The sequence below is a fragment of the Lagopus leucura genome, unplaced genomic scaffold, assembly GCF_019238085.1.
Source record: "Lagopus leucura isolate 7727_CA_CO unplaced genomic scaffold, USGS_WTPT01 Super-Scaffold_100002, whole genome shotgun sequence".
In the NCBI taxonomy this organism is placed as follows: Eukaryota; Metazoa; Chordata; class Aves; order Galliformes; family Phasianidae; genus Lagopus; species Lagopus leucura.
The window spans coordinates 72,059,024-72,072,080 of record NW_024962263.1 but is presented as its reverse complement, the minus strand read 5'-3'; the positions used below and the strand labels follow the sequence as shown (position 1 = coordinate 72,072,080).

The 13,057-nt window shown below is 34.3% G+C and overlaps 1 protein-coding gene across 36 annotated transcripts in view; it reads right to left on the bottom strand.

Moving 5' to 3' along the window:
* Positions 1-13,057, bottom strand: part of RIMS2 (regulating synaptic membrane exocytosis 2) — a 437,811-nt gene that overhangs the window by 123,036 nt on the left and 301,718 nt on the right. For 27 of the 36 annotated variants that reach the window (XM_042868720.1, XM_042868731.1, XM_042868716.1 and 24 more), the window contains 2 exons: positions 1,441-1,620; positions 178-287 (listed from right to left, as the gene is read on the bottom strand). In XM_042868720.1, the coding sequence (XP_042724654.1) occupies positions 178-287; positions 1,441-1,620 (290 nt within the window). Of the gene's footprint in view, positions 1-177; positions 288-1,440; positions 1,621-3,064; positions 3,137-9,495; positions 9,559-11,797; positions 11,864-13,057 lie in introns of all 36 variants that reach the window. The other 9 variants (XM_042868726.1, XM_042868721.1, XM_042868743.1 and 6 more) reach the window with 2 other exon arrangements.

Sequence of the window (13,057 nt, the reverse complement as noted above, 5' to 3'; positions counted from 1 at the left end):
AGTCAAGAGTACAGTAGATGTTAAAATATAATAAAATGCAATACAAAATGCAATATTATCAATCCTAGTTCTGTACACAAAAACTCAAGAGTTTTAATTCCCCAAAGAAAAATAAGAAACACACTTGACCTCCATGAGCATTTTGCAATGTCATTAAGGAGAAAATCACACACTTACTTCTCTCCAACGTCCCTTTTGGTGGGAGCTGTGGTAACTGCCTGCCCCTTCTTCCTACTACTGGAGTACTTGATGGACTTGTCTGAACAGACCCAGTTCGAGGATGTGACCTATGAGATACATATCAAAACAAACCACAGCAATTAAATGGCACATTCATCCTTAAATACCTTCAAGAACTGATAAAAGTACTAATTAAATTTTGGCTCACTTGGGACACTTTCATTCCCATAGTGAAACTATTAATTCTTTAAAAACAACATCGAGAAAAAAAGAAATATCTTCCTAGAAAAAAAGAAGGAAAAAAAAAACAAAAACAAACCAAACCAAACACATAAGCTAAACTAAGGCTAAGCACCCATAAGATGATTGTTTGCACAGTCAAGCCAGAAAATGTACTGTATGTACATTCATGTGCATATGGAAATACCACATGCATGCACACACAATTATTCATAGGCCAAATTCAACTATCTTTATTCAATTTTTATTTGGTTAAATTCCCATTGAGTGGTAAAGATATTATAGGGATTTAAATAAACAAAGTAATAACCTGAGGAAAGATGCTGGGATTTGACCAACTGTCACTGGGGATTTGATGGTACTATCTCTCACTTTCAGAAAGCAAAATAATGTCTTCTGCAGTTCCAAAATAAGGAGAATCGTGCTGAATATCTAGATCAAAATGTACTCATCTTTTTACTGCATTATGTTTAAGCTCAGAGTAATGTATAGACATCTGCAAAGCGTCAGTCACTAAAGATAAAGTATTTAACAGGAACGATACAGACTATGGCACAGTAAAATGTAGTCAGAGAAAATGGTGGTTACAATGGAAGTTAAAACACAAAGTTAGTACAGTCCAAATGAAGAAACATTTTTGTTTAAAAAATAAAGTTTCATTTGATGTTATGATGGTTCCTCCATAACTGATGTCTGATGAACACAAACAATTTCTCATTCTGTAAGATAAGAATATGATAATTATGAGGTGCTTCATGTGGGAAACTATCTAGGATTCCTGGTCAATGAGAAATCACAAACAAATGCAGTTAAATACTGTTAGTAGACACTTTAAAATGGCAGCCACACCATTATATCCAGAGAAGAATATAAATAGTGTGTTGACACTGACAAGGTTAGTATCTATTGCTACTAGTGATCAGCTAAAGATGAGAGGCAATACCAATTAGCTACTGGGAAAATAAAATGGTGAGCTGGTGGGGCAGAAGGGGATTAGTCTGATTGATTTGTCTGTTTCACCTCGGTAAGGCAGGTGAAGGAGGGGCAGATCTTCCAGTCATTAATGAAGGCATCGACCTGATGAGGTTTGAGTCAGGACGCTCTGTGGATCGGGAGCGGGAGTTGGTCCGCTCTAGCATAGGACGTTGCTCTGTTGATCTGGATCTTTGATATGGCTGTCTATCTGCTGCTTCACAATTCCTGTAATGTTAGTCAGAAAGCAGCTCGGTTGACTTTTCTATTAGTTGTAAAATATGCTGCATGATACTGGTTTGGAGAAAGTCATTTTGTTATGTACATTTTCTTTGATAAATTTCTGAGTTCGCTTCTTGATTACATACAGTTTTTTAAACATGTATGCTTTGGTTTGCTCCAAACTCTTGATAAATGGGCTGAAATGTTTCTAGTGTCTCAGTAATGACCACCTATGCAATAGTCTGTTTCCTGACAATTTCTGAGTAAAAAATATTGTTGTTTTGTAATTAATACATCAACGTTGGAGGAAAAGAATAGATGACACAATTCTCACTGAAGCTTAACTGTGCATTTTAATTGAGCATTTTAACTCACATGACTAGATTTTTTTCAGACTGCATTATCTTCAGAGGTGGTGCTCTTTAACAACCATTTGTGGAAAAGTCCACAGCAAATTCAGCTGCGTTCCAGACATTGTAATTACTACACAACTCTGTGAAATGCTACTAAACTCAAGATGTCTGCCAAAATACTGGCTAGGCTATAGCGACAGATCCATATGCAGTACACAGAGTACAGTCACAAGATCTACAATGCGATCAGTACTGACAGATGTTCTTAGTGGATAAATACTGGTTTGCCATAGAAAAAATATAAAATCTAAACTTCAACCTAAAGAACAGTGACGAAACAGCAATTAAAACAGTCAGCATTGGAGACACAACAGAGAGAAAGCACACACCTATCAGAAAATGATCTAGTTTCATCTCCTACTATCATAGCCAATTAATCATGTTTTTCTTTCAGCAATTAAACAAATCTCACCTTTCTTTACAATGTAACTGTTCTGTTTTCAAGGAGTAATAATGGCTAGCAATGTGCTAAAATAGATAAAATTATAGTAATTGTAAAAGTAAAAAGTACACCCTCCTGAAGCTGCTTATTAATTTCATACTCCTTCTATGAGAGTAACCTGCATGGCAACAGAATAAACATCATGAATATATGTATCTTTTGATCTTTCTCTTGAACTGTGCTGTGCATTTTGCAATGAAGTCAGAGTGACTGGATGTGCAACAAAAAGCTGAACTTTATTTAATATCAAAAAGAAAGACATATTACAGCCTCATTATGAGGAGTCTTTGGTCATTAACAGCACATTTTTTTAAAGAATACCATAATGAGACAGAATGCAGTTTTCTCTATGGTGGCTAACTTTGCTGAATGGGTGGATGCTCATTAAAATAAATGTCTTCCATGAGGTAATAACTGGATTCTTTGAGGATAACAAGGAATGCCACAGACAAGTTCAGAATAATACCATTCACCAAGAACCTATGTCTACAAGCTCATAACAAGCAAACACACCACAGTGAGAAACATAAGCTGAGGCACTAAAATATCAGAAGAAAAATACAATGAGCCTGGAACAAAACCACAATAAAATTACCTCACTTCTTCTTCTATCAGTTCTGTTTCTGAATGGGAAGCTTCATCAGCAAAAACATCCACTGTCTCGCTTCTTTTACATTGTGGGCAGACAAAGAAACACAACCTTAGCTTTGATTTGAATGTTGCTTAGTTTGGGTAACTTTTTAAGTTTTCAGTGCTGTAAGAGGTGCATGGTGGTTAAAAAAGTAGCTTTGACTATGGGAATGTGAAATGATTTCTTGATTCAGCATAACTGCAGTATAGAAAACAGCCAAGATCCAGACAACCCACCCCTATCATTTGTCCACACGTGTAAGATTAGTGAGCCCACAGAGAACTCCTTTCTTCTCCTGGTCTCCTACCAAAAGTAGATATCATTCCATCTCCAATTTCTCCTTCCCAACAGCAGGACATACAGAGCGACAGGTGAGCAGCAATCATGATTCACTTAAACACTTCATTAGAAGTTAAGCCTCTTTCATTTCTTACGCCTAAAGCCTCATTCTCTTTAGCTGTTAAATAAGAAGTGCCTTTTAGGATGTTAGAGATCTAACTCACTGCCACACATTTAGAAGGTAGGAAAGCTTTTTTTTTTTTTTAACATTAAGGCCAGCACTAATGGCTTAGTGGGCATTTTTCTGTTCTTTCTGTTCCTTTCTTACTCTTCTGAGGAGTATCATGGAGCCACTATATCTAAAAGCCTCATTTTTCATATTCAATAGTTAATCTAAATATTCCATTTACTGCAGTCTGCACCTGGTATTTACTTCAGGTGGAAAAAACAACTGGGAGTTCCAGTAAGTGAAGGAGAACACAGATTTTGGCAGTGAGCCTTTTACTTTTTGATCAACCTTTGGTGCCACTGTTGCTTTTGTAGATCAGAGGATCTGAAGTCTAAGTTGAATCTTCAGGTTCAGTTATTATCTTCAAGTTACAGGTTTAGATGCTGCAAATGTCTGAACGCCCGCAGTGTAGGAAATGGAATGGTATATAAGCACAATGACAGCCTTCTGTGTGAAACCATCCCTGTGGGGCTTTTAATCATACACATCTAGAACACAATTAAAAAGACACATTAGTGTCTAGAGTGAAATGGGCATATTCTTTGTTCTAATGCTTTGGGATTTTTTGTCCCTTCCACAGTAGAAACTATACTGTACTATTCAATGTACTATCCCACTCCAATAATCTGCTTGAGCAGCAAAGCTCCCCATCAGACACAATATACAACTACACATTAGCATCACAATGTGGCCATAGGCACAGAGGGGGAGTTTTAATTAAAAAAGACATTAATGACTTTTCAGACTATATCCTTGAGTGCTTATGCTCCCAAGTTATCTAGATGATACTTTCTTCTAGTCTGACTGGAAGTCATAAAATACGAACCACTTTTAAAATTTGATTTTTAAAGAGGAAAAAATGATAGTCAAGGTATTCAACAGTCACATAATAAAGTACGCAGCAGCCATTTATCTTTGCCAACAGTCTTGTCATTACAAAAAATAAAGTTAATGAAATGTCAAATAATGACTTTCCTCTTCATAGTATTGCCTAAAATAACATCCTCCTTTTTCCTATCTAAGCTTGGTAGTGGGCCATTCCTCTGTCAAAATCAGTGAGACTTGTGAGCATAACTCTCACACCAAGAAAAGAGTAGAGCAATGTCTACATCTTAAACAAGCAGGAAAGCTCTGCAAGCATTAAAAATTTAATTTTATATTCCAAACTCATTCAAATTAGAATTAGAATCCCATCACATCTAGGTAGCACTGTATATTCTAGTAATTAAAATATCTAATCAAACGTGCTACATTTCTCAGTGTACATTTCTACAGTGATTTCTCTGCACTGTTCTACACTCATATCCAGAAATTTCAATAGATAATTTTATCCCAGTGCAGAAAGTAACCGTTTCTGATTTTTAATTTTCCAGATTTGTTACTTTTTCTAACAAATAAAAAGGAGAATTTACAACAAATCTGTGCATTCAATGATCTAAATTCATGTACAGAGAAAGTCATATAAAAGATAAACATTTTTCCACAGTAAGCCATTGTAATATCATATAACACAAATGAGGATTTTTTCCTCAAAATAAGTGAAAGGAGTTTGTTTGAAATCCCACGTTTAATATTGCTTTACTGTGTTCAAGACTAAAAAAGTAGACTATGAGATGATGCCAATCAAAATGCAAAAAGTACTACATTTTTCTTGTAACAAAAAACTGAAGAAATAAAAATAGAATTGCTGCAGAAGTACTATACACTACAATTCAGATCCTAGAACATATTTTCTTTTTATCTAGAAACACTGAACACAGAACAAAAAAAATTACAACAATACATTTTCTAATGATCCTAACTTCAAACTTTAGCTAATATTCAGTGGTAATACCTGTCAGTGTCTGTGGAAGGTTGCTGGATTTCAATCCTTGGACATGTTATTCTTCTACTAGCTATAGAAACTTTGCTGTTTAGTCACAGACACAAGATCCTCTGTTAGCATAACATAAATAAACATGTCTACAAACAACTGAGATTTCCAGAACCAAGCAAAGTTAAACTTGAGTCACAAGTGCTATGATGGAAAATGGAAAAACAGGAAATCACTGCCAAAGCATTGAGATTAATTGGTGACTGAACAGCCTCACCAAATCACTCATTCATACCTTTATAGGAACTTAATTTAAAATTGTATGCTATACTTATTAAAAGCAAGAAACGTCATGCTTTTAAATACCCTTGCAAAATAAAAGCAAGAATTAAATCAGTGTATTTTTGCTGCAGTAGTATTTAACTGTATTTTTATATAAATATGTATATACATACACACAAATATGCACATACAAACACACACATCACACTGTGGTGTATAAAGCAACTACAGGTATATCTACGTGACATCACAGGAATGACTACAGTGCAGCACACCGTTATCTGAACTACTTTTCTATTAGTTAATGCAGCTATGTCGAGAAGCAGAAAACTGCTGCAATTCCAGGCACACTGTGCTCTTCACTGCTATGTGCATACAGCTACAGCTACAGAAACAGCTGCTTACATTTTGCTTAGGTATCTGTATTTGGCACTGCAGTCATTTAGTGATTCTATCACAGACATATTTAATCATACTAACACACAACAGCAAAACACAAATACTCAAATGCTTAAAGAAAGCACATAGAGCTATATGCATATAGATTTACTCTTCATAATATGTTTCCTCATCAATAGATTTTTAAACAGACATTATTTCTCAAAATCAGAACCTTCCTGGTTGGTATTTCCTTACAGAGAGGTGGATAAAACAATGCAAGTGGTGTATATGCTGCCTTATGTCTTATTGATTTATTCAGTTCATTCTGTTAAATTTATCATATTAATATCTTTTCATATTTTTATATTAGGTCTGAATTATGCAATGTGTGGAGCAGTTCTTTCAATACTAATTGAAAATTCAGAAAGATGTAAGTAGCTTTATAATACATTAAGTATTTGGTTTACATGATTGTTTCTAGCACTCAGAAAATACTTTTTATTCTATATTTCCAGGTGCCTTTTACAGTACTTTTAACAACAATTTCCAGCTGTTAGTACCTTTAATACAGACCCTCATTTGACACAAATGGAAGAATCACACAACAGAAACAGGTAACTCCTGTATGTATCTATCTTATCTCCATAAAAAGATTAATTTAATTACATTTATGATTATGTGGCTAACAATCAAAAGTTTGGACCTCAAATTTCTCAGAGAGAGCTGAAATTCCCTTCCTTCCCAGTGCCCATCTAGATCAATTCTGTAATGGAATATATTGATGCAACTTTCTCCAATATATTAATCTAGATTTTAATAGCTATATTAAAAATATTCCGAAGTTTAAGTAAGCTTTGTAACCTTCTGACACATTTTTCCCTGTTTTGGAATAAAATGTTTCACCTACTCAATTTGAATGTGTGATAATTACATATGAACATGGATAGAAATACTCAAAGGTTCTATGAACACTTATGTCATGGCAGAAAAAGTGGTGGTCCATAGGACAAATGTATAGAAAAGTTTTCCAGTAAAGCTGGGATGTTCAAAGGCAGTTCAGCAGAGCACTTAGACTACAGACTAATGAAGTGAATTAAATGTATACTTAAAATCAAGCATGTGCCTAAATACGCTGTTGTAGTTTGCAGGACTAAATGTAAAATCTGTGAAGCACTTGCTCTTGATGCTTGGTTTTAGTTCTCATCTCTTAAATTTAACTTTATTTGTACTTGGCACACTCAGGTCACCACAAAGAGTTGATTGTTTTTTTGTTTTTTATTTTCAGTAACATTTTAAAAGTCCAAAAACTTGGCAAACATTTAATAAGAATCTCAAATAAGGCTTAACAGTACAGATACATGTTTACCTATCTGCTTAACTTCTGTCAATAGGCCCTGACTCTGACCTCCCTGAAGGCAAAAAGCATTTTGTCACTTGATAAAGCCACAATTTCGATCAGAGAAATCAAGAGAAGCAATTATGTACATCTTCACCATCATTAAAGCTCTTAAATAATGTATGAGCAAAATAACATGCTGTTACCACAGTGTTCCATATATCTACAGATATGAACAGAATTTGATCAGTTTCAGTAGTCCATATTTTATTAAAGTATCTGCTATATGCCTTATATGTAGAGTACATTTGTAGTGTAAACCATATGAATTCATAACAAATGTTCTTATATTTTATTCTCTTTCCCACAGCTTTCTGTAGATAAATTTAAATTGAGACAGCATTAAAAAATAATTCCGTTTTCAACCTTCAAATCCTTACCTTTAATTTGATACTTAGCTATGTTAGCACGTTCTCTGTACAAAATCTAGGACAAGTATACTATTTAACATGGCTATCACAAGCAAGTACAAAAGCCTTGCTGTTTTCAGGTTGCTTGTGCACTTTCCCATGAAGAACAAGTACACATGGCCCTTGCCATAAGCTCAAATAAAATGTATGTTGAAAAAACTTAAAATTCAAAAGCCAGTAAACAGGGGAACTATGGCTCGAAGCGTTAGTAAAGAAATGCGCTCTCATGTAAGTCCCTGCGGCTGCACTAATGTATAGCCAAAAGATGACTGTAAATCCATCTAATGAGAAGAGAAATTTGCACTAAAAGTGTTGCCTTTTACCCCAAGTTGTAAGCTGCAAGTCAAGAAAGTCACATTATCCTTCACTCTCTAAATTCCTTAAACAGAATTATTGTATTAGCAGCATCTATTAGACAAACATCAGTCACACTTTTATTTAAATAATCTGAGGAGATACCGGTAAAGTGTAAGTAATCCCTTGGGTATATCTTCTATTTTCAATGTACAGTATCATCTTATATGGCTTATTTTGCAACTGAGTATAGCCTAACAGCTTTCCAATTATCTCCTTCAGGTACCTATCTGCAGATATATACATCGACTTGTATGGCCACAAAAGAATAAATAGTACTGCAAAATTAAAAGTAGGGCTAATATTAAATTTACTGCAAAAAATAATTTAAGGCATAGAATTAGCTAAATATTCATGCACAATTTACATCTTATTATTCATATGCACAAAACTGCAGCTTTTGAGATACCAATATAAATCATTATTTTGTGTAATTACACAACAGATGATTTTGAGTTTTGTATCTCTGATTAGATTTCTTAAGGAAAACTTCCCAGGAAATCAGTGGGAGTTTCACTTAAGAACTTTCAGATTTATCAGAAACTTGGATCCAAACCATACGTTTATTTTAGTCAGCTAAAATATATCCCTGGCATACTATATCCTCTGAGATATAGAAAGGCAGAAAGAAGGAAGGTCTGCACACTCAACCAAGGAAATGAGTAAAAATGAAGATGAAGAAAAATGTTTTAAGAGTAAAAAAGAAAATGAGGGAGAGGAGGTAAAATCAAAGCACAAGTTTCTGTGAGCAAGATGTGCCTTCCTTTGATTAGGAGCCAAGTACAGCTGGGAAGAACTGAAGGGTTTAATGTACATAGAGCTTTACTCAGGTTATGCATCAATCACATGGGGAGACAGGTTAGACAGTTAGATCTGGGACTGCTTCTAAAGCTAAAAGGTATTAGGTCTCAAAGGCACATGCCCCAGCAGCACAAATGTAGGCAGGTATTATCACTCAAAAAGCCCGTTTTCATTAAAGCAGCCCTTAACAGTGAGAACATATCTTAAAAATAGTTCAAACATAATTAATGTTCTCTTTTTATTTGTTACTGAATAAAACAGCCTAATCTTGGGGAAAAAAAGGCAACCACATAAATGTGCCTTGGTTCTGAGTCAAAAAAGAAAGAGATAATGAAAAATGTACTTATTAGGAATAAATTTGGAACAATAATAAAAGAACTCTTATAATAAAGATCAGAACATCTTTAGCTACATTTTAGCTACATCTGTAACACTACACTCTTTACTTACCCATAATTTTCAGCTGAACCATTGATTATATGATCTGCCCATGAACTTGCACCATTGTAACACCTTTACAATGCAGTTAAAATAAAAAAGTGTTATAAAGAAACACATGTATTATTAATAGCACTCTAATTTATATGGCATGTCCACTTCTCAATAAAATGTGAAGCTTTCCAAACATTTCACATCATCTCTTAGGTACGAAGAAAGCAAAATCTTTTTTTAATTAAAAAAAAAAAAATCACCACTATATATATGTATATATATATTTCCCATTATAGAATTCTTAATATATTTCACCTTTAGCAGGTTACACATGAATTTCTGCTGCATGAAGTCTAAGACTTTTTCACACAAAAGTATTTACTTTTTCAATGGCTACAATGTCTTTGAAATAATTAACAAGTAATTGTGGAGATTTTTGATAAGGCGTTTGGTTTTTACAGTTGTTTAAAAATCTGAAGAAAACTCACTTCACTCAGATCAATGAAAACCAATTGAATTTTATACTTATATTATTATTCTACTTCTTGAACATGGGCAACCTAATCATTTGCAGCAGCAATTTATAAATAAGTTGCAAATAACATCAAAAAATGCGTAGAAGTATTTTCTCTTAAAGTAGAAAAACAGAGAAAAGAAATAATGGGACAAAAATGATTCTTTTACTTCAGATACCAAGAGACAATATATTCAGGCACCTTAACCCACCTATGCTAGAACATGTGCAAATCACCCAATATTTGATTAAGAAGCTTCAACTCTGTATCTGGAGTTCCAGATTTTCAGGGTATAGCATTCAAACTGCGGTTATCCTGCTGCTCAATGATCTTCAATATAACAGTGGGTGAGAAGCAAGTCTGGGATTTTCAGAGAAGATCAAGGGACTCTGGTGTTCCCAAGCTGAATACAAGTCTCCCTTTGACTTCGTTATAAATTGCAGCAAAATTCTGCAGGACAAAGTGTTTAATGGCCTGAATATAGTTATCAGAGGGTTTTCAGTGAATTTGTTCCCAGGGACCATAGCAGATGTATGAAAGTTCTCTTGCATAACCTCATTTTTTCTTAACTTCTCAGGTTTCAGAATCTGAAGTTTTGAGATATGCTCATTAACTACATGATCTCACTCCTCAGGGTCTTTATGCTGAGGGAAGGCAAGAATGCAGAATATATTCATGTCACTAAATGACATTAACTGCTCTTGCTTATTCTATGTTTTTTGAAACATTCGTAGCTAGATCAATGACAAGATGAAAGTTGTTTAGGTCAGTGTAATTTAGATTAGATTTACATTTAGATTAATCTAAGTTAGAACACAACTGGAGAAAGACAGGTGTATCTTTACAGTTTCCCTGATCATATGTATCATTAAAACTGCAGCCTATGCCTCCAGTCAGCCAGGATTTTAGGAAAAACTTTCTGTAAAACTGCTGTTATTATGGGCACAATAAACACATAAGCAAGGCTTCAAAACTGCAGTTTATTTTATTCATAGTAATGAAATAAAAACCAATTTTTGTGCCTTGTTTTACCTGCTCCTATACTGTATAAAGAGATCACATACTGACTTAAAAACATGCACAGATCCAATTCTACAAAGGGATAGGAAAATCAACTTGCTTCTCTCTTTGCATTTCTTTCTTTTTGAACCTTTTAAACATGAAATGCTGTTTCCAAATAGCGATTTCCAGCTGTACTCCAGAAGTTTTCAGATTATACTTTTGATTTTTGTTATATTATCTTCACTGTGATATATCACGTGGAAGAAAAACAGTACTTCTGGTTCCAGCACAGCAAACAATCAAAATCATCCTGAAGACTTTTCATCCTTTTTAAGTCAGTATGAGTATGAACATGTCAAAACTTGAGCACTCTAAATCACTCGAGATATTAAAAGAAATGAATTGGGGGTTTTTAATTTTCCTCTAACAACTCACCATGACTGAAAATGTTTGCCATTAGAAATATGCTGCTTTTAAGTGGGGAAAAGCTTTCAGTTATACCAAACTCCTCTCTACTATTCAGTTCTCCTCCTACATCTTAAAATGAACCTTTTGTTTTTCTTTTTTTCTGAAGTTAGAGTTACTCTTCACACAAAAAAATGCAGAGTGAAGACGATGCTGAGCTAAAAGACAAAGCATCACTTACAGCTCTGGAGATTGGCTGGTCTGTATTTGAAAAATGCTGTATATACTGCCATGTAAATTTAAATATCATCAGTCTAGGTGAATTAAGAATTTTAGATTCTTCAGGAAAAAAATGTATTATTCATCTTTATCTATTTTTATTACAGAAATAAAAATACCTTTCAGGAGTATAGGTTGTGTCATCGTAATATGTATTAGGCACTCTTCTCTCATGCCTACTCCTCCTGAATATGAAATAAACAGCACAGATATTTCAGACATTTTAAAGGATGCTTATTTTAGGATGTTTTCCTATACTGTACTTTTAGTATAGCAATGAACATAGAACATGATTACCTACTACAAGTTCAGCAATATCTTCTGAATGTATTTCTCCATATACAGGTAATTTTAAACTTCTACTTTCAAATTATATTCAGATACCAATAACATCATATTAAGGACAAATGACACACGATCATTTCACAGGAGTGAAAATTTATATCAGTGTGAAAATAGGATTTAAGCAAGAATGAAATTTCACCAAGAGTAGGATATGGATGCTACAAAATTCCTGACTGTTAAAATGAAAGCCAGAAAGCAAAATGGAAGAAGTTTGTTTCCTTAAGAGATACATCAGAAATTTTGCCTGAAATGAACAGCACATTTCATGCGAGATGTGCAGAAGCCACCTTTAACTGTCTTGCAAACTCAAATGTCACAGGTTAAGCGAAAAAAAAATAAAATACCATAGAGCCTGGTGTTCTCAGTGACTAATCTGAGCTATGAGAGAGAAAAGTTGAGAACAAATTTCATGCTGTGATACTTTCAGCAGATTTTTCTTTGGGAAGAACTACTAATATTGGTAGGAAAATAGCATAGTTTTATTTAAAAAACAACTCAGATAAAAATCTTGAGAACATTCTGTTCCTGAAATCACATGTATGTCAGCCAGTTTAAAATGGGGCAGTGTCAAATTATAAACCAGCACGTGTAACTCTAGCAAAACGTGAACTGGGGCTACACATAAAAATGCAAATAAAGCTCTATATGCTCAGCCACTATGGCTCACATGCATTCAGTCTGAGTAGTTCCAGCTACCACACTATCACATTAACAGCCAAGGAAAATTGGTGTGGGATACAGAGCTACAGGGCGTTCTTGAGAAAGTCAAAGGACCAAACGGCACTGAAGTCACTGACGCTGTGCCTGTGCTTCTTGTCTTTCTCAGGCAATTGCTATAACAAGCATCTTGTCAATGCCACCTCCATTTCCTTTGGAGGGAAATAGGCAGACTACTTCAAAATGAAGGAACTATCATAAAAAATGTCAGAATAGCACTGTCAAAGAATGAATTCAGAAATCAAAGTTCTTGATAATGGAAATCCATCCTAGAACTAATTTACTAAAGACTATTGAATTTGATAGGCAATAACTGA